At 43.1% G+C, this 24,073-nt stretch overlaps 1 protein-coding gene across 9 annotated transcripts in view; it reads left to right on the top strand.

Annotated features, from left to right (window-relative positions):
* HERC1 (HECT and RLD domain containing E3 ubiquitin protein ligase family member 1) overlaps window positions 1–24,073 on the top strand; it is a 192,823-nt gene that overhangs the window by 137,215 nt on the left and 31,535 nt on the right. For all 9 annotated transcript variants that reach the window (XM_056572873.1, XM_056572870.1, XM_056572876.1 and 6 more), the window contains 12 exons: window positions 2,798–2,972; window positions 3,106–3,379; window positions 5,527–5,740; window positions 5,833–6,038; window positions 12,478–12,605; window positions 18,042–18,154; window positions 18,334–18,534; window positions 19,392–19,522; window positions 19,604–19,803; window positions 20,406–20,517; window positions 21,097–21,243; window positions 21,331–21,432. In XM_056572873.1, the coding sequence (XP_056428848.1) occupies window positions 2,798–2,972; window positions 3,106–3,379; window positions 5,527–5,740; window positions 5,833–6,038; window positions 12,478–12,605; window positions 18,042–18,154; window positions 18,334–18,534; window positions 19,392–19,522; window positions 19,604–19,803; window positions 20,406–20,517; window positions 21,097–21,243; window positions 21,331–21,432 (2,003 nt within the window). The remainder of the gene's footprint in view (window positions 1–2,797; window positions 2,973–3,105; window positions 3,380–5,526; window positions 5,741–5,832; window positions 6,039–12,477; window positions 12,606–18,041; window positions 18,155–18,333; window positions 18,535–19,391; window positions 19,523–19,603; window positions 19,804–20,405; window positions 20,518–21,096; window positions 21,244–21,330; window positions 21,433–24,073) is intronic.

The following is a 24,073-nucleotide window of genomic DNA, read 5'->3' as shown; positions in this document are numbered from 1 at the left end:
ACTTGCCTATTGCAGATTCAGTCTTCCCAGCCTGGTGCAGGTCTACAATTTTGTTTCTGGTGTCCTTCCAGCTCTTTGGTCTTGGCCATAGTGCAGTTTGGAGTGTGGCTGTTTGAGGTTGTGGACAGGTGTCTTTTATACTGATAGCAAGTTCAAACAGGTGCCTTTAATACAGGTAACGAGTGGAGGACAGAGGAGACTCCTAAAAAGAAGTTACAGGTTTGTGAGAGCCAGAAATCTTGCTTGTTTGTAGGTGACCAAATACTTATTTTCCACCCTAATTTGCAAATAAATTCTTCAAAAATAAGACGATGTGATTTTTAGATCAGCTAGAACAGGAGCAGAGGGTCCGTTACCTGCCTCCAGCACATCAGATCGGCGATTGATTTCTCCAAGCCTGAAATCCAGGATTGAGCAATCGACCGCCAATAACACTGATCATTGCCATGTTAACCCCTTAAGGACCAAGGACGTACCGGTACGTCCTTGGTCCTGCTCTCCTGATATAACGTGGGGTTACACGGTAACCCCGCATCATATCACGGCGGGCCCGGCGTCATAGTGAAGCCGGGACCAGCCTCTAATAGCGCGCAGCGCCGTGCGCTATTAACCCTTTAGCCGCGCGCTCAGAGCTGAGCCGCGCTGCTAAAACCGAAAGCAAAAGTTGACGGTTAACTCAGTGGGCTGTTCGGGATAGCCGCGGCATCCCGAACAGCTTACAGCACAGCAGGAGGGCCCCTACCTGCCTCCTCGCTATCCTATGAGAAACCAGTGATCAATGATGAAGATCAGTGTGTGCAGTGTTATAGGTCCCTACGGGACCTATAACACTGCAAAAAAAAAAATGAATAAAGATCATTTAACTCCTCCCCTATTAAAAGTTTGAATCACCCCCCTTTTCCCATAAAAAAAAAAACAGTGTAAATAAAAATAAACATATGGTATCACCGCCTGCGGAAATGTCCGAATTATAAAAATATATCATTAATTAAACCGCTCGGTCAATGGAGTGCGCGCAAAAAAATTCCAAAGTCCAAAATAGTGCATTTGTGGTCACTTTTTATATAATTAAAAAATGAATAAAAAGTGATCAATAAGTCCTATCAATGCAAAAATGGTACCGTAAAAAAGTTATAGGGGTCAGAAGATGACAATTTTAAACGTATTAATTTTCCTGCATGTAGTTTTCCAGAAGTCGGACAAAATCAAACCTATATAAGTAGAGTATCATTTTAATCGTATGGACCTACAGAATAAAGATAAGGTGTCATTTTACCAAAAAATGTACTACGTAGAAACGGAAGCCCCCAAAAGTTACAAAACGGCGTTTTTTTTTCAATTTTGTCGCACAACGATTTTTTTTTCCGTTTCACCGTAGATTTTTGGGCAAAATGACTGACGTCATTACAAAGTAGAATTGCTGGCGCAAAAAATAAGCCATCAAATGGATTTTTAGGTGCGAAATTGAAAGAGTTATCATTTTTTAAAGGCAAGGAGCAAAAAACGAAAATGCAAAAACGGAAAAAACCCCGGTCCTTAAGGGGTTAATGCATGGCAGTGATCTGTGTAGAAGATCAGAGTGTACAATGTTATAGCCACTAGAGGGGGCTATAACACTGCAAAAAAAAAGTGTCAAAAAATAGTTAAGAAAGATCATTTAACCCTTCCCTAAAAAGGTAAGATTCACCCCCCTTTTCCCAGTTAAAAAAAAAAGTGTAAATAAAAATAAACGTATGTGGTATCGCCGCGTGCGGAAATGTCCGAACTATAAAAATTAACTGCACGACCAATGGCGTACGGGCCCAAAAATTCCAAAGTCCAAAATAGCGTATTTTTGGTCACTTTTAGATAATGAAAAAATGAATAAAAAGTGATCAAAAAGTCTGATCAATGCAAAAATGGTACCGCTAAAAACTCCAGATCATGGCGCAAAAAATGGGCCCTCATACTGCCCCGTACGCGAATAAATAAAAACGTTATAGGGGTCAATTTTAAACGTATTCATTTTCTTGGATGTAGTTATGATTTTTTCCAGAAGTAAGACAAAATCAAACCTATATAAATAGGATATCATTTTAATCATATGGACCTACAGAATAAAGAAAAGGTGTAATTTTTACCGAAAAATGCACTGCGTAGAAATGGAAGCCCCCACAATTTACAAAATGGCATTTTTTTCTTCAATTTTGTTGCACAATGAACTTTTTTTCCGTTTCTCCGTGGGTTTTTGGTAAAATGACTGTTACTGCAAAGTAGAATTGGTGGCGGAAAATATAAGCCATAATATGGAATTTTTTTGAAAGGGTTATGATTTTTAAATGGTAAGGAGGAAAAAACAAAAGTGCAAAAACTGAAAAACCCTGAGTCCTTAAGGGGTTAAGTGGAAGAACTTGCACAATTGGTGGCTGACTAAATACTTTTTTGCCCCACTGTATCACAGTGGCTCATGCTGATTGATCTATCGGACAGATCTGTAGACTATTTAGACAAGTTTGCACTGTCTAGTATGTATTTATACCATTTAGTTTACTGACTTTATACCAGATCCGTGCAAAAATGTTGGTAATTTCTTTTGGTGCTTTAAGACCATGGCCCTCTCTGTTAACTCATCATTTTGATAAGCCATACCCCTTTTCACCTTTTCAGTCAAAGCATGTGTGTCTAAAATCTGTAAGCCACCTTTTTGGCACAAATTTCACCAGAATTACAGCACAACTGTAAATGTGCCACATGATTTGTTTGTAGACAAATACAGTATATGGTTTAGTTATATCACTATACTGGGATTCTTCTTCAGGCTGCCAAGGGGCTTTGGAGAAGAGCTCATCAGGCAGAATTACTTTGGGAGAACAGGCAGCAGCTCTGGTAAATCCTCATGATCGTGTGATGGCCCTCCGCAGAGTGATAGCTGCGGCACAAGTCCTGCTGGCACGTACTATGGTGATGCGTACTCTTTCACTACTTTCCGTTAGGTCTGTACTTTCTATCCTTTATATATTTTTACTTTTTGTTTGTTTACTATTAATAATATTTGGTTTATTTTTCACCTGTCCAATGTATTTGCTTTTATAACCAAAGTAATGTGTCTTTATGCTCTTCCTGCAGTGGATCAAGTTGTAGCCTTGCAGCAGGATTAGAGTCTCTGGGTCTAACTGATATCCGCACCCTTGTTCGTCTCATGTGCTTGGCTGCAGCAGGTAGAGCTGGTCTCTCCACCAGTCCTTCAAACACCTTTTCTAATTCTGCTGACCGATCACGTGGTTTACATAGCAAAACTAGCAAACCCATCTCCTGTCTAGCGTACCTGAGCACGGCTGTGGGCTGTCTTGCATCCAGCACACCCAGTGCTGCTCGACTTCTTGTCCAGCTTTGTACCCAGGTTAGATATTTACTGTGAATAGTATCTATTGAAATAGGTATTCCTCTGTGCTTATACTTAGGTTAGATTACTTCTACCTACTTATTAATATGTTCTCAAGTATTTATTTTCAGTAAGTTTACATAAGGCTTGTTAAAGTGAATTGTTTTCTGTTTTTACACTGTGTGCACATTTATTATGCAATTAGTCTTTTGGAGGATTAATTTTATTATTGAACAACTACATTGTTCGTTGTCAGTTCAAAATGTTAATAAATCTTAAAACTTAATATTTAAGAAAAAGTGAGGTTTTGGCTTTCTGATAAGATCTCTGTGTACACAATTATTGGGCAACTATTAGTGTGCACAGTTATTATGCAACTCGATGGAAAACAAAAATATTCTAATCATACTTTCCTCTTTAAAAGTTAGACAATAAACAACTCAAAATATTTGTAACATAAGATAAATAAATGAAAAATTGGTGACAATATAGCCACCCATTCTTTTCAATAAAAGCTATAGGCCTTCCATTTATGAAGTCTGGCAGGTTCTTAATGTGTTGACAATCAACTTTTTGTGCACCAGCAACCACAGCCTCTGAGACACTGTTCAGAGAGGTGTACTTACCGTAAATCCATTATTTAAAGGGGTATTCCGGCTTTATACATCTTATCCCCTATCCAAAGGACAGGGGATAAGATGTATGACTGCCATCACGGATGTATGACTGCCGTCACGCCCCCTCCCATAGACATAAATGGAGGGGGCGTGGTGTGACATCACGTGGGGGCCTGACATCACGTGGGGGCGTGTCCGTGACGTCTCTGGCTCTGAGGCAGCTTGCGGCAGAGAATGCCGGGGGCTGCACAGAGATCACAGGGGTCCCAGCGGCGGGACCCCTGCTATCATACATCTTATCCCCTGTCCTTTGGATAGGGGATGAGATGTATAAAGACGGAATACCCCTTTAAGAAGTGCCACAAGTGATAGAGTTTCGGTCAGGTGAGGAAGGGGTCCATGTCATTTTATTTTCATCTTTAAGGCCTTTACTGGCTAGCCATGCAGTGGAGTACTTGGTTGCACGTCTTGCATAAAAATATTGGTCATCTTGAAAGATACAGACTTTTTCCTGGATCACTGTTTGAAATGTCTTCTAAAAATGGCAGTAGGCTTGAGAATTGATTTTTGAGTCCATTCTCAACCTGAAAAAGTCCATCCATCCCATATTTGATAATACCAGCCAATTATAGTACCCCACCACCACCTTGCTGGCATCTGAGTTGAAGTAGAGTTCTGTGCCCCCTACTGATCCAGCCACAGGCCCATCAATCTAGACTGTCAAGAGCCAAAATCTGTCTTTAGATATTTCTTGGTCAAGTCTTGGTCAAGGCTATGTTTTTATGCACTGAACACCTTGCACATCTGGCCACTCCAGGTTATTTGCTGTACTGGAATATGAAAAAAATTAGAGGATAATGAGGGACATTTATCAATGTTTGCTTATGTATTCTTTTTTTTAGTAATTTTTTCCTTACTTTTTTTTTTGCTTATGTGTGACTTATTTATGAATTGGTTTCAGCCTGTTGATAATTTTCTTTCACGTAAGCAATTTTTCCTTTTTTACTTTGGTAGTAGCTTTTTCTGCTCCATTTTTGAGCTGGAGTAAATTTAGTCAATTTTTTACCCTGTTGCGACTTTTCTTTGCGCAGTTGCGACTGTCGCAGTTAATAAATACCTGACTACCCGTAGTCCATTTTAAAATTATTACTACGTAGTTAATTTTTGGAAAACTTGCTTTTCTCGCTTTCCAGTCAAAATGTCGCACGAAAAATCGCGTAGTCGCAGTTGCAACAATTATAGTAAAGAAAACCTGACTAAACCCGTTGATAAATGTCCATAAATGTGTTCCTGGTAGCTTCTTCTTAAAAATCTGTTAAAAAATGGGCCACAAAAAAGAGATTTAAGGCCTAAAGTGAGGTTTCCACACAGCTGATATGCATAGATCCAATAAGCATTCAAGTATGTACAGTTAACTGATACTGTGTATATACACTTAACTGATTCTTAAATATGGGCCAATGTGTTTTGAAACAAATGATTGTTACCTTTTTTGTTAAATTCATTTAATAAGCATAAATGATTTGTGTCTGCTTTCTGTTTTTACAGAATTTGATATCTGCAGCAACTGGTGTGAATCTAACAACAGTGGATGACCCTGTGCAGAGGAAATTTTTACCAAGTTTTCTACGGGGTATTGCTGAGGAGAACAAGCTAGTCACCTCTCCCAATTTTGTAGTAACACAAGCCCTTGTAGCTCTACTTGCAGACAAGGGAGCTAAATTACGCCCAAACTATGACAAAGCAGAGATGGAGAAAAGAGGTATAAGGCATTGCCAACCTAGCTCAATGTATTTTGAATAGGTATATTTTTTTGGAGAGTTGTTCACGTTTCTGTTACCTTTTACTCTGCAGGTCCTTTGGAACTGGCAAATGCATTAGCTGCCTGCTGCCTATCATCACGGCTATCCTCGCAGCATCGTCAGTGGGCTGCTCAACAGTTAGTTCGCACCTTGGCTGCCCATGATCGTGATAATCAGACTGCCCCCCAAACTCTTGCTGATATGGCTGGAGACTTGAGAAAATGTTCCTTTACGAAGCTGGAGGCACATCAGAACAGAGTATGTTTCATGGAGCTAATGCTTACTAAATCCATCTTTAACTCCTTAATGTGGAATATTTCCCATCTCCATTGTGCTGTAATCTTATCTTAGCAACTATTTTACCACTTATATTGAGGGGGAACTAAGAATTGAGTGGTACCTAAAAGGGGTATTCCAGCCTTAGACATCTAATCCCCATCCAAAAGATCACACCCTTTCCCGTAGACATGAATGGAGGGGGTGTGGCGCTTTGTCAAAAGGGGGTGTAGCGTGATGACACGTCACCGTCTCAGGAGCAGCACCCAGCACGGAGATCGCGGGGGTTCCCAGCGGCGGGACCCCCGCGATCAGACATCTTATCCCCTATCCTTTGACTAGGGGATAAGATGTCTAAGGCCAGAATACCCCTTTATAATTATTTATCTTTTAGGATTTGTGCACATAGCCTCAGATTTCTGTCTTGTATTTTGAATCTTTTGAGCACTTGTTGCTGTTTTGAATACCAATTAACCCAATTCAATGGGGATAATATGTGTACATTTCCAACACTTTGCATGGTAGTGCAACATGTCACTTATTCTGTTGCATATAAAATATACACAGTAGTTCACAGTGTAAGCTGCAGAACATACCGTATTTATCGGGGTATACCAAGCACCGGCCTATAACACGCACGCACCCTCATTTTACCAAGGATATTTGGGTAAAAAAAAGTTTTTTACCCAAATATCCATGGTAAAATGAGGGTGCGTGTGTGCTCGTGTATCCCCCGATACACCCCCAGGAAAGGCAGGGGGAGAGAGGCCATCGCTGCCGGCTTCTCTCCCCATGCCTTTCCTGGGGTCTAGAGCCCTGCTGCCGGCCCTTCTCTCCCCCTGGCTATTGGCGCCGCTGCCCATTCTGTCCCCCTGACTATCGGTGCCGGCGCCCCATTGCCGGCGCCGATGGCCAGGGGGAGAGAAGCGGCGCCGACAGCCAGGGGGAGAAAAGGGGCAGCGGCACCCATTGCCGGCGCCGCTGCCCCGTTGCCTCCCCCCATCCCCGGTTGCATAATTACCTGTTGCCGGGGTCAGGTCCGCGCTGCTTCAGGCCTCCGGTGTGCGTCCCCTGCTTCGTTGCTATGCACTGCACGGCGCGGCGCACTGACGTCATGCAAATATACATTTTTTTAGTTTCATGGTACATCTTATGGTAAAATGAAAGATGTCATCACAAAGTGCAATTGGACTCGCAAAAATCAAGCCCTCATATGGGTCTGAAGGTGAAAAAATAAAAGACAGGGATTTTAAAAGGAGAGGAGGAAAAAACAAAAATGCTAAAATTTGAATTGGCCTGGTCCTTAAAGGGGTACTCTTCCCCTATCCAAAGGATAGGGTATAAGATGTCTGATGGTGGGGGTCCCACCGCTGGGAGCCCCGCATTCTCTGCTGCGGCACCGCAGTCATCAGGTGCACAGACAGTGACGTCGTTAGCCTCCGGTGCAGCAGCCGGCTTTCTAAATGAACGCCGGGTGCTGCAAGGAGATAATGGGAGCGATTAGACATCTTATCCCCTCTCCATTGGATAGGGGATGAGATATCTAGGGGCGGAGTACCCCTTTATGGTCAAAATGGGCTTTGTCCTTAAGGGGTTAAGGACCAGGCCAGTTTTCGTTTTTGCACTTTCAAAATCATAATGCTTTCATTATGCACCTACAGACCCGTATGAGGCTTTTTTTTTTTTTTTTTTGCATAACCAATTGTACTTTGTAATGAGATCAATTATTTCATAACAAAATCTACAGCAATACATTTCTATGCAGCGCACTTTTTGGTAGGTCCATATGGTTACAGAGATACCAAATTTATGTAGGTTTTATTTTATTTTACTACTTACTAATACTAAAATTATAACTACAAGCACCAAAATCATCATTGTCATCTTCTGACCCCTATAACTATTTTATTTTCATACGGAGGTTATATGAGGGCTCATTTTTTGCACCTTGATCTGTAGTGTTCAAACTGGACGTTTTACCTGTTATTGTGGTGTCGGACATACTTAGTTTTTGCAGCCAGTTTTTTTTCTTTTTTTTTTTTTTTAGTCCCCATAGGGGGCTATACCATGCAATCTTTCAATTGCATACACTGTTCAATACTGAGCTTTGGCTCAGCATTGATCAGTGTTATCAGTGCTCTACTTCTCCAGCCTGCTGAGGCTTCCTGGCGCAGCAGAGGACTGATCTGGTCAGCAAAGAAGCAGGTAAGGGCCCTCTCGCCTTTGATTGTGGGTCTAAAGGATTAATGCCGGGCATCTGCCCGATCAGCGATGCCCTGCATTAACCATGGGTCCTGGCTGCTGGTACCCACTGCGTATGAAGCGTGCTCAGCTCGTGAACACACTTTAAACACTGGTAACGGGACCAGGGCGTACAGTTACACCCTTGGTCTTTAAGCACCAAAGACCATGGGCCTACTGGTACGCCCTTGGTCCTTAACCTCTTCAGGACATAGGGCGTATGGATACGCCCTGAATCCCGAGTCCTTAAGGACCGAGGGCGTATCCATACGCCCGTGGGAATTCCGGCCCCCACCGCTAGCCGGTTGGGGACCGGAGCCGGATGCCTGCTGAAATCGTTCAGCAGGCATCCCGGCATATCGCCCAGGGGGGTCATTATGACCCCCCATGTCGGCGATCGCCGCAGATCGCTGGACAATTCAGTCTAGCGATCTGCGGCGATTCCGGGTCAATCGGGTCTCCAGTGACCCGGTATTACTGGCTGTTCGGGGCCGTCTCTGACGGCCCCGAACAGCCAGAGCCTGCAGGGGTGAGGTGGCACTGGTGCCACCTCACGATCGCCCTGATTCGTCGGCCGGATTACCGGCCGACCAATCAGGGCGCCTGCTGCGGGTGTCACTCCCGCACCCGCTCCGCCCCTCTTCTGGAGGACGTGAGCGGGTGCGGGACGTGCACCCCGGGTGCTGGGGACCCCGATCCCCGGCGCCCCTGTTGGGATCGGGGCCCCAGGAGCAGCTGCGGCGGCGGGACTGACCTGCAGCGTCTGGATCGTTGGAGGTGAGTGACAGCCTCCTGCTGTTGCTTAGCAACAGCTCCCAGCATGCAAAAAGGGCATGCTGGGAGCTGTAGTTATGCAACAGCAGGAGGCAGACCACCACAACTCCCAGCATTCCCTTATGGGCATGCTGGGACTTATGGTTTTGCAACAGCTGGAGGCACATTCTTTCTATGGAAAAGTGTACCTTCAGCTGTTGTCTAACTACAACTCCCAGCTTGCACAAACAGCTAAAGTGCATGCTGGGAGTTGTAGTGGTGCATCTGCTGGTTGCATAACTACAACTCCCAGCATGCCCGTTGGCTGTCGGTGACTGCTGAGAGTTGTAGTTTTGCAACAGCTGAAGGCACACTGGTTGTGAAACTCAGAGTTTTTTTTTACCTAACTCAGTGTTTCACGACCGGTGTGCCTCCAGCTGTTGCAAACTACAACTCTCAGCAGTCACCGTACACCATGCACCGTACATGCTGGGAGTTGTAGTTTTGCAACAGCTGGAGGCACACTGGTTGTGAAACACTGAGTTAGGTCACAAACTCAGTGATACATAACCAGTGTGCCTACAGTTGTTGCAAAACTGCAACTCTCAGCAGTCACCGACAGCCAACGGGCATGCTGGGAGTTGTAGTTATGCAACAGCTGGATGTCCCCCCCCCCCCCCCAATGTGAACGTACAGGGTACACTCACATGGGCGGAGGATTACAGTAAGTATCTGGCTGCAAATTTGAGCTGCCGCAAACTTTCTGCTGCAGCTCAAATTGCCAGCGAGAAACTACTGTGAACCCCCGCCCGTGCGACTGTACCCTAAAAACACTACACTACACTACCACAAAAAATAAAATAAAAAGTAAAAAACACTACATATACACATACCCCTACACAGCCCCCCTCCCCTCCCCAATAAAAATGAAAAACGTCTGGTACGCCACTGTTTCCAGAACGGAGTCTCCAGCTGTTGCAAAACAACTCCCAGTATTGTCGGACAGCCGTTGACTGTCCAGGCATGCTGGGAGTTTTGCAACAGCTGGAGGCACCCTGTTTGGGAATCACTGGCGTAGAATACCCCTATGTCCACCCCTATGCAATCCCTAATTTAGGCCTCAAATGCGCATGGCGCTCTCACTTTGGAGCCCTGTCGTATTTCAAGGCAACAGTTTAGGGTCACATATGGGGTATCGCCGTACTCGGGAGAAATTGTGTTACAAATTTTGGGGGGTATTTTCTGCTTTTACCCTTTTTAAAAATGTAAAATTTTTGGGAAAACAAGCATTTTAGGTAAAAAAAAAATTTTTTTTTTTACATATGCAAAAGTCGTGAAACACCTGTGGGGTATAAAGGTTCACTTAACCCCTTGTTACGTTCCCCGAGGGGTCTAGTTTCCAAAATGGTATGCCATGTGTTTTTTTTTTTGCTGTCCTGGCACCATAGGGGCTTCCTAAATGCGGCATGCCCCCAGAGAAAAATTTGCGTTCAAAAAGCCAAATGTGACTCCTTCTCTTCCGAGACCTGTAGTGCGCCAGCAGAGCACTTTTCACCCCCATATGGGGTGTTTTCTGAATCGGGAGAAATTGGGCTTCAAATTTTTAGGGGTATTTTCTGATATTACCCTTTTTAAAAATAAATTTTTTTGGGGAAAACAAGCATTTTAGGTAAAATTTCTTTTTTTTTTTTTTTTACATTTGCAAAAGTCGTGAAACACCTGTGGGGTATTAAGGTTCACTTTATCCCATGTTACATTTCCCGAGGGGTCTAGTTTCCAAAATGGTATGCCATGTGGGTTTTTTTTTTGCTGTTCTGGCACCATAAGGGCTTCCTAAAGGTAACATGCCCCCCAAAAACCATTTCAGAAAAACGTACTCTCCAAAATCCCCTTGTCGCTCCTTCCCTTCTGAGCCTTCTACTGCGCCCGCCGAACACTTTACATAGACATATGAGGTATGTCCTTACTCGAGAGAAATTGGGCTACAAATAAAAAAAAAAAGTAAAAATTTTGTCCTTTTACCCCTTGTAAAAATTCAAAAATTGGGTCTACAAGAACATGTGAGTGTAAAAAATGAAGATTTTGAATTTTCTCCTTCACTTTGCTGCTATTCGTGTGAAACACCTAAAGGGTTAAAACGCTGAATGAATGTCATTTTGAATACTTTGGGGGGTGTAGTTTTTATAATGGGGTCATTTATGGGGTATTTCTAATATGAAGGCCCTTCAAATCCACTTCAAACCTGAACTGGTCCCTGAAAAATACTGAGTTTGAAAATTTTGTGAAAAATCGGAAAATTGCTGCTGACCGTTGAAGCCCTCTGGGGTCTTCCAAAAGTAAAAACACGTCAGTTTTATGATGCAAACATAAAGTAGACATATTGTATATGTGAACCAAAAAAAAATGTATTCGTAATATCCATTTTCCTTACAAGCAGAAAGCTTCAAAGTTAGAAAAATGCTAAATTTTCAAATTTTTCATCAAATTTACGGATTTTTCACCAAGAAAGGATGCAAGTATCGACAAAAATTTACCACTATGTTAAAGTAGAATATGTCACGAAAAAACAATCTCGGAATCAGAATGATAACTAAAAGCATTCCAGAGTTATTAATGTTTAAAGTGACAGTGGTCAGATGTGCAAAAAACGCTCTGGTCCTTAAGGCCAAAATGGGCTCCGTCCTGAAGGGGTTAAAGTGTTAAACGCATGTCAAGCTGCCCACACATTACAGTTGGGCTTCACATATATAATACCCTCAAACCATTTATGGAACTTTAAGGTTATTTATAGCAATAAAAAAAAGGCTTGTGGGGCCCTGGGTCTGATAGGCTCAGTTTACATCACATACACCAACAATTTAGCTCCAAAATCCTAAAAGGGGACATGCCCTTGTTTTTTTTTTTTTTTTTGTCTTGATTCATTTACTATGTGTTTCTCTACATATGGTTTGCACTTAGATGACCAACTTTAAAGGGGTTATCCAGGAATCGAAAAAGAGATTTATTTTAAAGACCACTCCCAGTCTGTCTCCAGGTTGGGTGTGGTTCTGCAGCTTAGTTCCATTGAAGTGAATGGAGCCAAGTTGTAATACCATACTCAAAGTAGAGACAGACAGGGAGCGGTCTTTGAAAGAAAATAGGTCTGTTTTTTTATTCGTTCCTGTTTGCAGTATTTTTTCCTCCTCTAAAGTCCTGCTATATTCATTGATTATGCTAATGTAGCTCTCTAAACGGAACTCAGACGTAAATGTGAGCCTTTTGAAAACAAGATCAGCATTTTGAAAACTAGATCGTATCAAGTAATCTGGACCATTGTGTCACAACATCAATACAAAATAAGTAAAGCCCAAAAAATGTATAAAATTACTTTTTAATTTTAATATTATATTTACAAAGCTAAATGCTCTTAACTGTTTTTGGTTTCCAGGTGATCACTTCTGTTTGGTGCAATAAAAAGGGTCTGTTGGCCACGAGTAGCACTGATGGCACTGTCAGAGTATGGAATGTGTCTAGAAATCAGTACTTTCTGCAGCAGACTTGTGTTTTCCAGAAACCGTACGTATTTCCTGACTGAACCAATCATACAGAGATCTCTCATGTTGCTTTCTGATGACATTGAGTGACAGTTACCTATTCCATGTGTGGGAAAAAATGGAACCCTGACCAGTTAGTGGGACCTATTAAAAAAAATAAAAATAAAAAAAAATACATATAAAGCAAGACCTATTAGATCAGATCTCTCACTGATTCTGTAATATCAATGCTCATGTTACTGATGTGAACAAGCAGATGGACTGTTTAGGTGTATAAATATATCGGTCTCAGTCTGAATCATGATGTATCCCCTATGTACATTATACTCAGGTGCTGGATCTACAGCAGTTACAAGTATCTATTTGCTAACAGAACAAAAGAGAAGTGTGTAAAATGTGTAAATTGCTTTTTTTTATAATTTTTTTTTTACTAAACAGAATCAAATTTCCCCTTTTAAAGGGTTTTCCAGGACTGTATCTTTTATTGATGGCCTACCCACAGAATAGGCCATCAATATGGCACCCTTGCTGATCAGCTTTTTGTCAGAGCCATAGCGCCTGCAACACTCTTTAACCTGTTGGGGACGAAGGGCGTATCCATACGCCTGTGGTGGGGACTGGACCGGGGTGACTGCTGATATCTATCAGCAGGCACCCCGTGCAAATGCCCAGGGGGGTAATTAGACACACACCCCCCCCCCCCCATGTCGGCGATCGGCGCAAATCGCAAGTGAATTCACACTTTCGATTTGCGCCGATTCCAAGTCATTACGGGTCTATGGTGACCCGGTGACCCGGAATATGAGGGGGATCGCGGGTGTCTAAGACACCCACAATCCCCCTGAAGCCATAGGAGTGAGGTGGCAGAGGTGCCACCCCTCCTATCCCTGCTAGTGGTGGTCTAGACGCAACCACCAATAGCAGATCGGGGGCAGGGGGGTTTACTGTCGTTTTCCCCGTCCTGCCCACCCACAATAGGCGGGCCAGAATGGGGAAAATGAAGAGGAGTGGCGCCGAAGATCACTTACCCGTCCGAAGCGACGGCGGGCGGCAGAAGAGGACGGCTCCCTGGACGCGACGGAAGCCGGTGAGTTGCCTAGCAACATCTAGAGGGCTACAGTCTGAGACCATTATAGTGGTCTCTAGACTGTAGCCCTCCAGATGTTGCAAAACTACAACTCCCAGCTGTTTGCTGTGTGGGCATGCTGGAATTTGTAGTTTTGCAACAGCTGGAGGTCTACAGTTTAGAGACCACTGCACAGTGATCTCTATACTGCCCTCTAGATCTTGCAAAACTGCAACTCCTAGCATGCCCACACAGCTGTTTGCTGTCTGGGCATGCTGGGAGTTGTAGTTTTGCAACATCTGGAGGTCCACACTTTGGAGAGCACTGTTCAGTGGTCTCTAAATTGTAGACCTCCAGCTGTTGCAAAACTACAAATTCCAGCATGCCCACACAGCAAACAGCTGTCTCGGCATGCTGGGAGTTGTAGTTGTGTGCCTCCAGCCGTTGCATAACTACATCTTCCAGCATGCCCTTCTGTGATCAGTACATGCTGGGAATTGTAGTTTTGCAACAGCTGGAGGCACACTGGTTGGAAAATACTGAGTTGGGTAACAGAACCTAACTGAAGGTTTTCCAACCAGTGTGCCTCCAGCTGTTGCAAAACTACAACTCCCAGCATGCCCTTCTGTGATCAGTACATGCTGGGAATTGTAGTTTTGCAACAGCTGGAGGCACACTGGTTGGAAAATACTGAGTTGGGTAACAGAACCTAACTGAAGGTTTTCCAACCAGTGTGCCTCCAGCTGTTGCAAACCTACAACTCCCAGCATGTACTGACAGACCGTACATGCTGGGAGTTGTAGTTTTGCAACAGCTGGAGGCACACTGGAAAATACTGAGTTAGGTAACAGAACCTAACTGAAGGTTTTCCAACCAGTGTGCCTCCAGCTGTTGCAAAACTACAACTCTCAGCATGCACGGTCTGTCAGTAAATGCTGGGAGTTATAGTTTTGAAACAGCTGGAGGGTACATTCACACGGGCAGGTTTACAGTAAGTTTCCTGCTTCAAGTATGAGCTGCGGCAAATTTTTCGCCACAGCGCAAATACCCAGCGGGAAACTCGCCGTAACACGCCAGTGTGAATGTACCCTAAAAACACTACACTACACTACACTAACACCTAATAAAGAGTAGAACACTACATATACACCCCCTTACACTGTCTCCCCCCCCCCCCCAATAAAAATGAAAAAACGTATTGTACGGCAGTGTTTCCAAAACGGAGCCTCCGGCTCTTGCAAAACAACAATTCCACGCATTTCTGGACAGCCACTGACTGTCCAGGCATGCTGGGAGTTTAGCCACAGCTGGAGGCACCCTGTTTGGGAATCACTGGCGTAGAATACCCCTATGTCCACCCCTATGCAATCCCTAATTTAGTCCTCAAATGCGCATGGCGCTCTCTCACTTCGGAGCCCTGTCGTATTTCAAGGAAACAGTTTAGGGCCACATATGGGGTATTTCCGTACTCGAGAGAAATTACACTGCATATTTTGGGGGGCTTTTTCTCCTTTTACCCCTTATGAAAAGGAAAAGTTGGGGTCTACACCAGCCTGTTAGTGTTAAAAATAATATGTTTTACACTAACATGCTGGTGTTGCCTTTTACTTTTTATTTTCACAAGAGGTAAAAGGAAAAAAAGACCCCCAAAATTTGTAACGCAATTTCTCCTGAGTACGGAAATACCCCATATGTGGGCGTAAAATGCTCTGCGGACGCACAACAAGGCTCAGGAGTGAGAGTGCACCATGTACATTTGAGGCCTAAATTGGTGATTTGCACAGGGGTGGCTGATTTTACAGCGGTTCTGACATAAACCCAAAAAAATAAATACCCACATGTGACCCCATTTTGGAAACTACACCCCTCACGGAATGTAACAAGGGGTATAGTGAGCATTTACGCCCCACAGGTGTCTGACATATTTTTGGAACAGTGGTCAGTGAAAATGAAAAATTTAATTTTTTTGTTTGCACAGCCCACTGTTCCAAAGATCTGTCAAACGCCAGTAGGGTGTAAATGCTCACTGTACGACTTATTACATTCCGTGAGGGGTGTAGTTTCCAAAATGGGGTCACAGGTGGGGGGGGTCCACTGTTCTGGCACCACGGGGGGCTTTGTAAACGCACATGGCCCCCGACTTCCATTCCAAACAAATCATCTCTCTAAAAGCTCAATGGCGCTCCTTCTCTTCTGAGCATTGTAGTTAGCTCCCAATGCACTTGACGTCCAAACATGGGGTATTTCCATACTCAGAAGAAATGGGGTTACAAATGTTGGGGGGCATTTTCTCCTATTACCCCTTGTAAAAGTACAATTTGGGGAAAAACCAGCATTTTAGTGAGAACATTTTTTTTTTCATTTACACATCCGACTTTAACAAAAAGTTGTCAAACACCTGTGGGGTGTTAAGGCTCACCGTACCCCTTGTTACGTTCCTTGAGGGGTGTAGTTTCCATAATAGTGTGCCAAAGGGGGGGGGGTTTGCTGTCCTGGCACCATAGGGGCTTCCTAAATGGGACATGCCCCCCAAAATCCATTTCAGAAAAGCTCACTCTCCTAAATCCCATTGTTGCTTCTGAGCCCTCTAGTGCACCCGCCGAACACTTGACATACACATATGAGGTATTTTCTTACTCGAGAGAAATTGGGTTACAAATTTTGAGAGGATTTTTTTCCTTTAACCCCTTGTAAAAATTCAAAAACTGGGTCTACAAGAACATGCGAGTGTAAAAAATGAAGATTTAGAATTTTCTCCTTCACTTTGCTGCTATTCCTGTGAAACACCTAAAGGGTTAACACACTTACTGAATGTCATTTTGAATACTTTGAGGGGTGCAGTTTTTATAATGGGGTAATTCATGGGGTATTTCTAACCAGAAGACCCTTCAAATCCACTTCAAACCTGAACTGGTCCCTGAAAAATTCAGATTTTGAAAATTTTGCGAAAAATTGGAAAATTGCTGCTGAACTTTGAAGCCCTCTGATGTTTTCCAAAAGTAAAAACATGTCAACTTTATGATGCAAACATAAAGTAGACATATTGTATATGTGAATCAATTATAATTTATTTGGAATATCCATATTCCTTATAAGCGGAGAGCTTCAAAGTTAGAAAAATGCTAAATTTCCCAATTTTTCATGAAAGTTTTGAATTTTTCACCAAGAAATGATGCAAGTATCGACAAAAATGTACCACTAACATAAAGTAGAATATGCCACGAAAAAAAAATCTCGAAATCAAGTTTATAAGTAATAGCATCCCAGAGTTATTAATGCTTAAAGTGACAGTGGTCAGATTTGCAAAAAATGCTCCCATCCTTAGGGTCATAATGGGCTCCGTCCCCAAGGGGTTAAATGGAACTGGAAGCAGACAGCTCTGTGTTGTGGCCATACTGAATTACTGCAGTGCAGCTCCCTTTTGATGTAAATCAGAGCTGAGCTGGGCCCTGATAAAAAGGTTCAGTGTGGGCCTCCTCATTCCCAGGCAACTTCTCTTTACTGCTGCAGGCTGTGGTCTTCCATGACATTCTGTTGTATCTTTCATTACTTCTAAACCTCCGTGGTTAGTGAGCAGGACAGTTAGGGGCCCTGGCTATAAAGGAACCCAATTTACATGGCCTCATAGCATCCAGGCATAGCACACTGTGACCACAAATATTGTGAGGGCATTACCTTACCTCTGTTGTTGTTTGGATTATTCAATTGTGGGCAGATGCAGTTGAATCCAGGGAATGCTTGATATCTTCAAAAATGATTGTTGTTTTAAGAATCACTTTGGGAGAACCGGCCACTGGCAGCCAATGTATGCTGCAGGATGGAGGGCACTGTAGGTTACCGGTTGCACAGTTGACTGCTGTGACCCCCTATTGCAAATGCCACTGCCGGTGGGCTTCCAGCTCTGATAAATAGCTGGTAGGCGGGTTTTAAGCACCCTATGATCAGATAATGATGGCCTATCCTGAGGGTAGGCAATCAATAAAAAGATGCACTTTAAGGGTACGTTCACACATACAGGATCCTGTGCAGGATGATACCCTAAATCAGTTTATTTTCATCTATCTTTAAATAGTTTAGAGACAGAGCTGTGTTTGTCTGATGTTTGTGTTTCAAAACTTTACTGCTTTACAAAACTACCCCTTGTGTGAAAGATTGAGATTACTGAAGATGTATTTATTGTTGAATTTGTAGGGAGAGCTGTATGAACTGTCTACACTCCCCTCTAGTGTTGGTGGTAGACAACTAGTATTTCCTCATTTAGGTCTACCATCTTCAACTTACAGATGTTTATGATATGATTCTGCTTTTATGCTTGCTATTTAACCCTTTCTGTAGCATCTTCTACCAATGTTTTTCGTCTCCTCTCATCCCCCCATATTATTCTTTTGTTAGAGAGGGAACACCAGAAGAAGCTGACCCTGCTCTGTCACCTGTATGCTGGAGTGTTAGTGGACGATATCTTGCTGGAGCACTAGAAAAAACAATCAACATCTGGCAACTTAATGGTATCATCTTCCACATTTTAAAGTAGCATATATTTAGTTTAGTTAAATTGTATGTAACAAAATGTATGTAGCCAATATTTCTGTTCTTTCTGTATTAAAGTTTCTAATGTCATATTAAGAAAGTGTGTCCATTTAGTAGTCTAAAAAATGTTTTCACTTATTTGTAAACCTGTGTATAGGGGGCAAAGGCCTTGTGGATGTTCAGCCTCATTGGATCTCCTCAATCGCATGGTCTGAACATTGTCCAGGAGGAGCATGGCCAGGTGACGCACCAGAGTCTTTGTTGGTTGGTCGCATGGATGGATCTTTGGGTCTCATTGAGGTGACAGATGCTACCAGTATGAAACGTTTGGAATTAGAACATTGCTTCAGAAAAGAAGGTTTGTATCCTGTACTACAGATCCTTCATAACATTGTATTCTTAAGCAAGTCGGCACTCCTAATTAGGAGTCACTCACAGCAGTGCTCTAACAGGCTACAACAGGCCATACAAAGAGGGAGCGGAATGAACGGGACAATGTCTGTTTCACAGTTCTCCACTGCTTCTACTGGTCCCTTTTAGATTATGCTGGCAATTTAAGGGGTATTATCATCTCGGTATCAGGGCTTCCTGAGGTGATTTGGAAGCAGAAAACAGCTTGCTGTTTTATGAAATTTGCTTAATCCTATTGACTTTGGGAGTTCCATAAGGAGTGCAGGACAACTAGCTATGCTGTTGACGTAACTCTGGGTGTTACGGAAATAACGCAATGTATCTCACGGTGCTATTGCGATGCTTTATTTTTTTAGATCTATTTTTTTTATTTTCCTCTATAAAACATTGAAATGACATAAATATAAGGAGAAGAAAACACGTATGGTTAAACCACAAATTATACCCCACCCCCGATCTCTTCAGTTGTGCAAAGCCTTTACTTGTTTGGAAGTCACTGTAAGGGTATGTTCACACAACATTCCACTGCAGCAAAGTCTCATTGATTTCAAAGGGATTCTGCTGCACTGTTCACGCGGCAGAATTTCGGTGCCTGATGTTTCTTCCATGAAAATTCAGAATCCGGCATCTGCAGAGAGAATAGACATGTCTACTCCCGCGGATTCCACAAGGAAATGCATTGAGCATATTCCTATGTGGTTTATTTTTATTTTTTTATTTAATTCACATGCGTTTCTGTTCCATTTAGTTAATGTATGTTATAGGAAGTCATTGATTTATGGCACCACTTTTTGCTATTGGCAGTGGCTGTTACCTGCATTGCTTGGTATAGTGAAGATCACCCATTTGCAGTTGGATATGATGATGGGAAGTTATTGATTGGAAACAAAGAACCACTGGATAAAGGAGAAGTCATTCTCATTGAAGCACATAAGGTAAGCTGCAATTCTCATTCATTGATTGTGTTTGCTTTGATGACCTCCCATCTGCAAACTAAAATGGTTTGTGTTTTCTAGGAAATGTTTGTCAACTTGAAATGGGATCCAACTGGCCAAATGCTTTTAACCTGTGCAAAAGACGACACTGTAAAGTTGTGGGTGAACTTAGACGGCAGCTGGAAAACTCTGTACTTTCTGACACATCCATCATATGTTAACACAATAGCCTGGTGTGGATTATTGGAAAAGGCTGAAAGCCCACAGCTCATGCTAGCAACGTAAGTGTGTTTCATGTTGACTGCATTTTTCATTTAACATCTATGGTGCTTCTTAAATGCTCCTATTACTGGCTTTGAGTGTTAAGCTGGAGTAGCCTACGTTGGAAAGCTTCACATAGTCATATTTCTGGGAACCATTTATTGAAGCTTTACCATCATAGTGAGTTATCTGCACTTGTACTATAACTGCTTTGCAGCCCTATTCAAGGAACAGTGCCAAATAGCAGTTTCTACAAATGGTGGTCAAAAGAGACGTAATTCAGAGGGCAATTGGTTTTTACTAATGTTGTAGTCCCATTGCTAAATGGGATGTCCAGGTCCCAGTCATCAGAATTCTATTAACTGGATAGAAATGGCATATTCTAGTAATATGCCATATATTACAATTGTAGCATGCCCCTTTTAGAATGTTGCTGCTTTACCCAACTAACTATAGAAGTATTTTTGTGTTTGTCAGAAGCAGCAGCAGTTGTAAGTACAGAGCAGGACAAGGGGTATTTATCAGCTTTATGAAATACTGTTAAGAAGATCTAGCTGTAGTATGTAGTGACTGACTTAAAGCTAATTATTATAAGATCAAGTGTTATAACTTTTAATTGCAGTGGATGCCAAAATGGTCTGGTGTGTGTGTGGGCAGTTACTCAGACACCTCTGGATACATTTAAGTCCAGGTCAACAACAACAGAAGAATGGAAGGAACAAATGGCTAGCAAGGTCAGTGATTAGAATATTTGGGCTGTCCCTATTCTGTACAGAACAGTCACACAAAAGCGATACACCATAAGGAGCACCTTTTGTTTCTCTTTATTTAATTAAATTGAGCCAAGTTGTAATACCACACACAACTTAAGGACGTGTGGTGCTGAAATTAGCTCTGTTTTTCCATTACTGGATAACCCCTTTAGTTCACACATACCAGATTATGTTGCTACCCATTGAAGTCAATGGGCTCTGTATACGGATTCTCTGCAGTGAAAATTCTGCAAGTGGAATTTCAGCTGTGGCAGTCCTGCTGTAGATGTACCCTAAATGCGAGAGGATTCTAAAATTGTCTAACTAGGCCAGTGTTATGTTATGTTATCAGATTCCAAATAATTTTATCTCATGTGGCATCCTTATTGTTTTAGCACTATTGTAAATTAGAATCAAATGTTGTTGTTGTTACATTTTGGTAAATTGAACAAGATATCACATTTTTTTTAGATATTTAAAAGCTACCAGACAATAAGCAATAATGTTCGTATGAATTTCTGGCATTTTTCCAATGATGTCTCCTTGTTCTGTGTATGTTAGGATTTTTGCAGAAAGCCTGAAGACATCCGCTGTGCATACAAATTAAAAGGTCACATTACACCTGTGCGTACTGTGGCTTTCAGCCATGATGGGCTAGCTTTGGTGTCTGGTGGACTTGGTGGCCTATTGAATATTTGGTCTTTAAGGGTAAGACCAAATAACCTTTTAGTTTGTAGAAAAAATATTTGTACTGTATTATTACAAGAAATGTTGTTTGTTTTCATTTATTTTTAGGATGGTTCCATTTTGCAGTCTGTTGTGACTGGTTCCGGAGCAGTCACAACCACGGCTTGGATACCTGATGTGGGAGTTGCTGCCTGCTCCAATCGTTCAAAGGTAAGTATTTAATTCTTTAGTTAGTTGATGGGTTACATGTCTACATTAAATGTATTACATGCATGTACTTCAATAGAACTGATCTGCAGTACCACACCTAACCTGCATACAAATTTGATATAGTCATTAGAATGCTTCTTCTTGTGTTTTTATATATTTATATATCTTTTTAACATTACAATGACATATTAGCCCCAGTTAAGGGGGAATACAGTCCCCTGACTTTTGCTGCTGAGCTGATCTAGAGCTGCTAAGACCCATCAGCTCACTGCAGATACCCAGTACCCAGTGGTCACATAATTTCAAGCATGGGAAGGAGGGCTCCATGTACAGTCGTCCCTCGAGTTACAATATTATTTGGTTCCAGGATGATCATTGTATGTTGAGACCATAACTCTTTGGAAACCTGGTAATTAAGAATTAAAGAAAAATAGTGTGCATGCACTTCAGTAATACAGGTGTTTTACCAGTGAAATACCAATTCTGATTGGTCAGTTCATCCAGCCATTGACATGTTTTACAGATCTGGAATGTCTGTGGCATTTAATAATCCAAAATTTATAATACTAAGGTGTCGTTAAAACTTAGCTTTTAATAGACAAATAGGTTTAAAAACCACCCAAACAGTGTGATTGAATGAGTCAGCCCATTTTCTCCTTAAGGACTCAAAACAATTTTCGTATTGCACTCTGTTTTCTATTGCTGCTCCCCCTTGTAGCATCCACACGCTATTGCAGCCTTAGTTGGCTATATCTGTTTTTAGCAGTTTAATATATGCAGGGTCCCCTTCCTAGGGTCTGTATTGGGGGCTGCATTATTTGCTTCAGTCACCCTGTATGGTGACCTGTAGAGATGAGCAAATTTACAGTAAATTTGATTCGTCACAAACTTCTCGGCTCGGCAGTTGATGACTTATCCTGCATAAATTAGTTCAGCTTTCAGGTGCTCCCGTGGCCTGGAAAAGGTGGATACAGTCCTAGGAGACTCTTTCCTAGGACTGTATCAACCTTTTCCAGCCCACCGGAGCACCTGAAAGCTGAACTAATTTATGCAGGATAAGTCATCAACTGCCGAGCCGAGAAGTTCGTGACTAATCGAATTTACTGTAAATTCGCTCATCTCTAGTGACCTGCTATACACAAATTACATTGAGCCGCTTAAGGTAGGTCTCTGGCGTCCCTGTTTCTGCATTGTTGCTCACGGTCAAAGAGCATATGCAAACCGCTGTGGCAGGTTGTTGCCAGGGATTTTGCGATCCCTTGGAAACTACCGGGATATATTCAATCCTGTAAGCTCTTTTGCTTTCCTGGCAGACGCTCAGGTCTCTTTTGAGGTTCCTCCTCTGTCAGGTCTGCCGGCCACCCATCCTGGGGGTGTTCTTGGCATGCCATACTACATGATCTATTACTCCACAGGCTACCGCATCTGCGGCTAGTGCTCTGGATCCCCTCATCCAGCGCAAGGTCTCCATGAGAGTATTCCTGCGTGTGCATGGATTGGACCTGATATCAATTGGGCAGACTGTAGTCTCGCCTGTCACTCATCTCACAGCTGCCACGTCCACAGCTGGTACTCCGGTACCCCTCTGTTGGTGCGAGGTGTCCGAAGGAGTGACCTGTTGTATACTATGGACCCATACCAGTCAGCCAGACAGTGGTCTGCATGGTTTACTCTGCCGCCTGTCACACAGCTGAGGTATCTGCAGCTGCTGTGCGCGGTATACAAAGACTTGACCCAGCGTGTCCTACGGAACATATACGGGATGACAGGGATGCGATCCACGGCTCCTCAGCCTCCCCCGATCTCCCAGGGGGCGGGGTTTTATCCATGGCTCCTAGGCCTCCCCGCCTTCGCACCTATGACAAAGGGGCACAGTGATCGCTTATCTGACTGTCCCCTTTTTACCAGCACCTGGAGGTGTACTTTGTCAGCTGTTGTCTGCACTGGTTCTGCCACCGTCGGTCTCTGATCTCAGGGCTGCCGCGGGCATGGTCAGGTTTCCTGTTCCTCACTGCTGGGGTGAGGGATCTGGAGGAGGGTCCCTGCAGGTACACATGACTGCGGCCAGTCAGCCTGTCCTTCGTCTTCTGGATTTCCTAAACAACCAGTTCACCCGTTGGATGGGCCTCTCTCCAGTACCCCACTTTCTGTGGGAGGTTTCGAAGGAGTGACCCTGTGCATTCAGGAATCCTATACCAGTCGGCCAGATGGTTGTCCGCATGGCTTACTACTGCGTCGGGTCAACTACCATACATTTTATACAAAGTGGAGGGTATTTCAGATAACCCACTGCCAAGGTGTAGTTCCAAATGAGTTGCTTCATGGGCCCTACACAATGCACTACATACTGGCTCGCAGGGTTCCCTACTTTACCAGGTCCCCCTCTGCATGCCTGCTTCTCTCAGTCTGACAGCTGGTATCTCACTTCAGTATGTGGTTCTGTATGCAGGACCCAGGGTGGCCTTGGTCCCTATGCCAGATAGCCAGACTGTGTCTGAATGGTTTTTCTACCCCACCAGGTCATCTCCCCCAATCCTGCCACTACCGCGACTGCAGTCCAGTGTCTCACTTTCCATCTAAAATTCCACAAAGTGTGTCTCTATGGGTTCATGGGACCTTTTATACCTGTAAGTCAGACTGT

Source organism: Hyla sarda, chromosome 4 (assembly GCF_029499605.1).
Source record: "Hyla sarda isolate aHylSar1 chromosome 4, aHylSar1.hap1, whole genome shotgun sequence".
NCBI classification, from domain to species: domain Eukaryota; kingdom Metazoa; phylum Chordata; class Amphibia; order Anura; family Hylidae; genus Hyla; species Hyla sarda.
The sequence above is the reverse complement of the archived record's forward strand: the minus strand, read 5'-3'. Positions and strand labels throughout refer to the sequence as shown.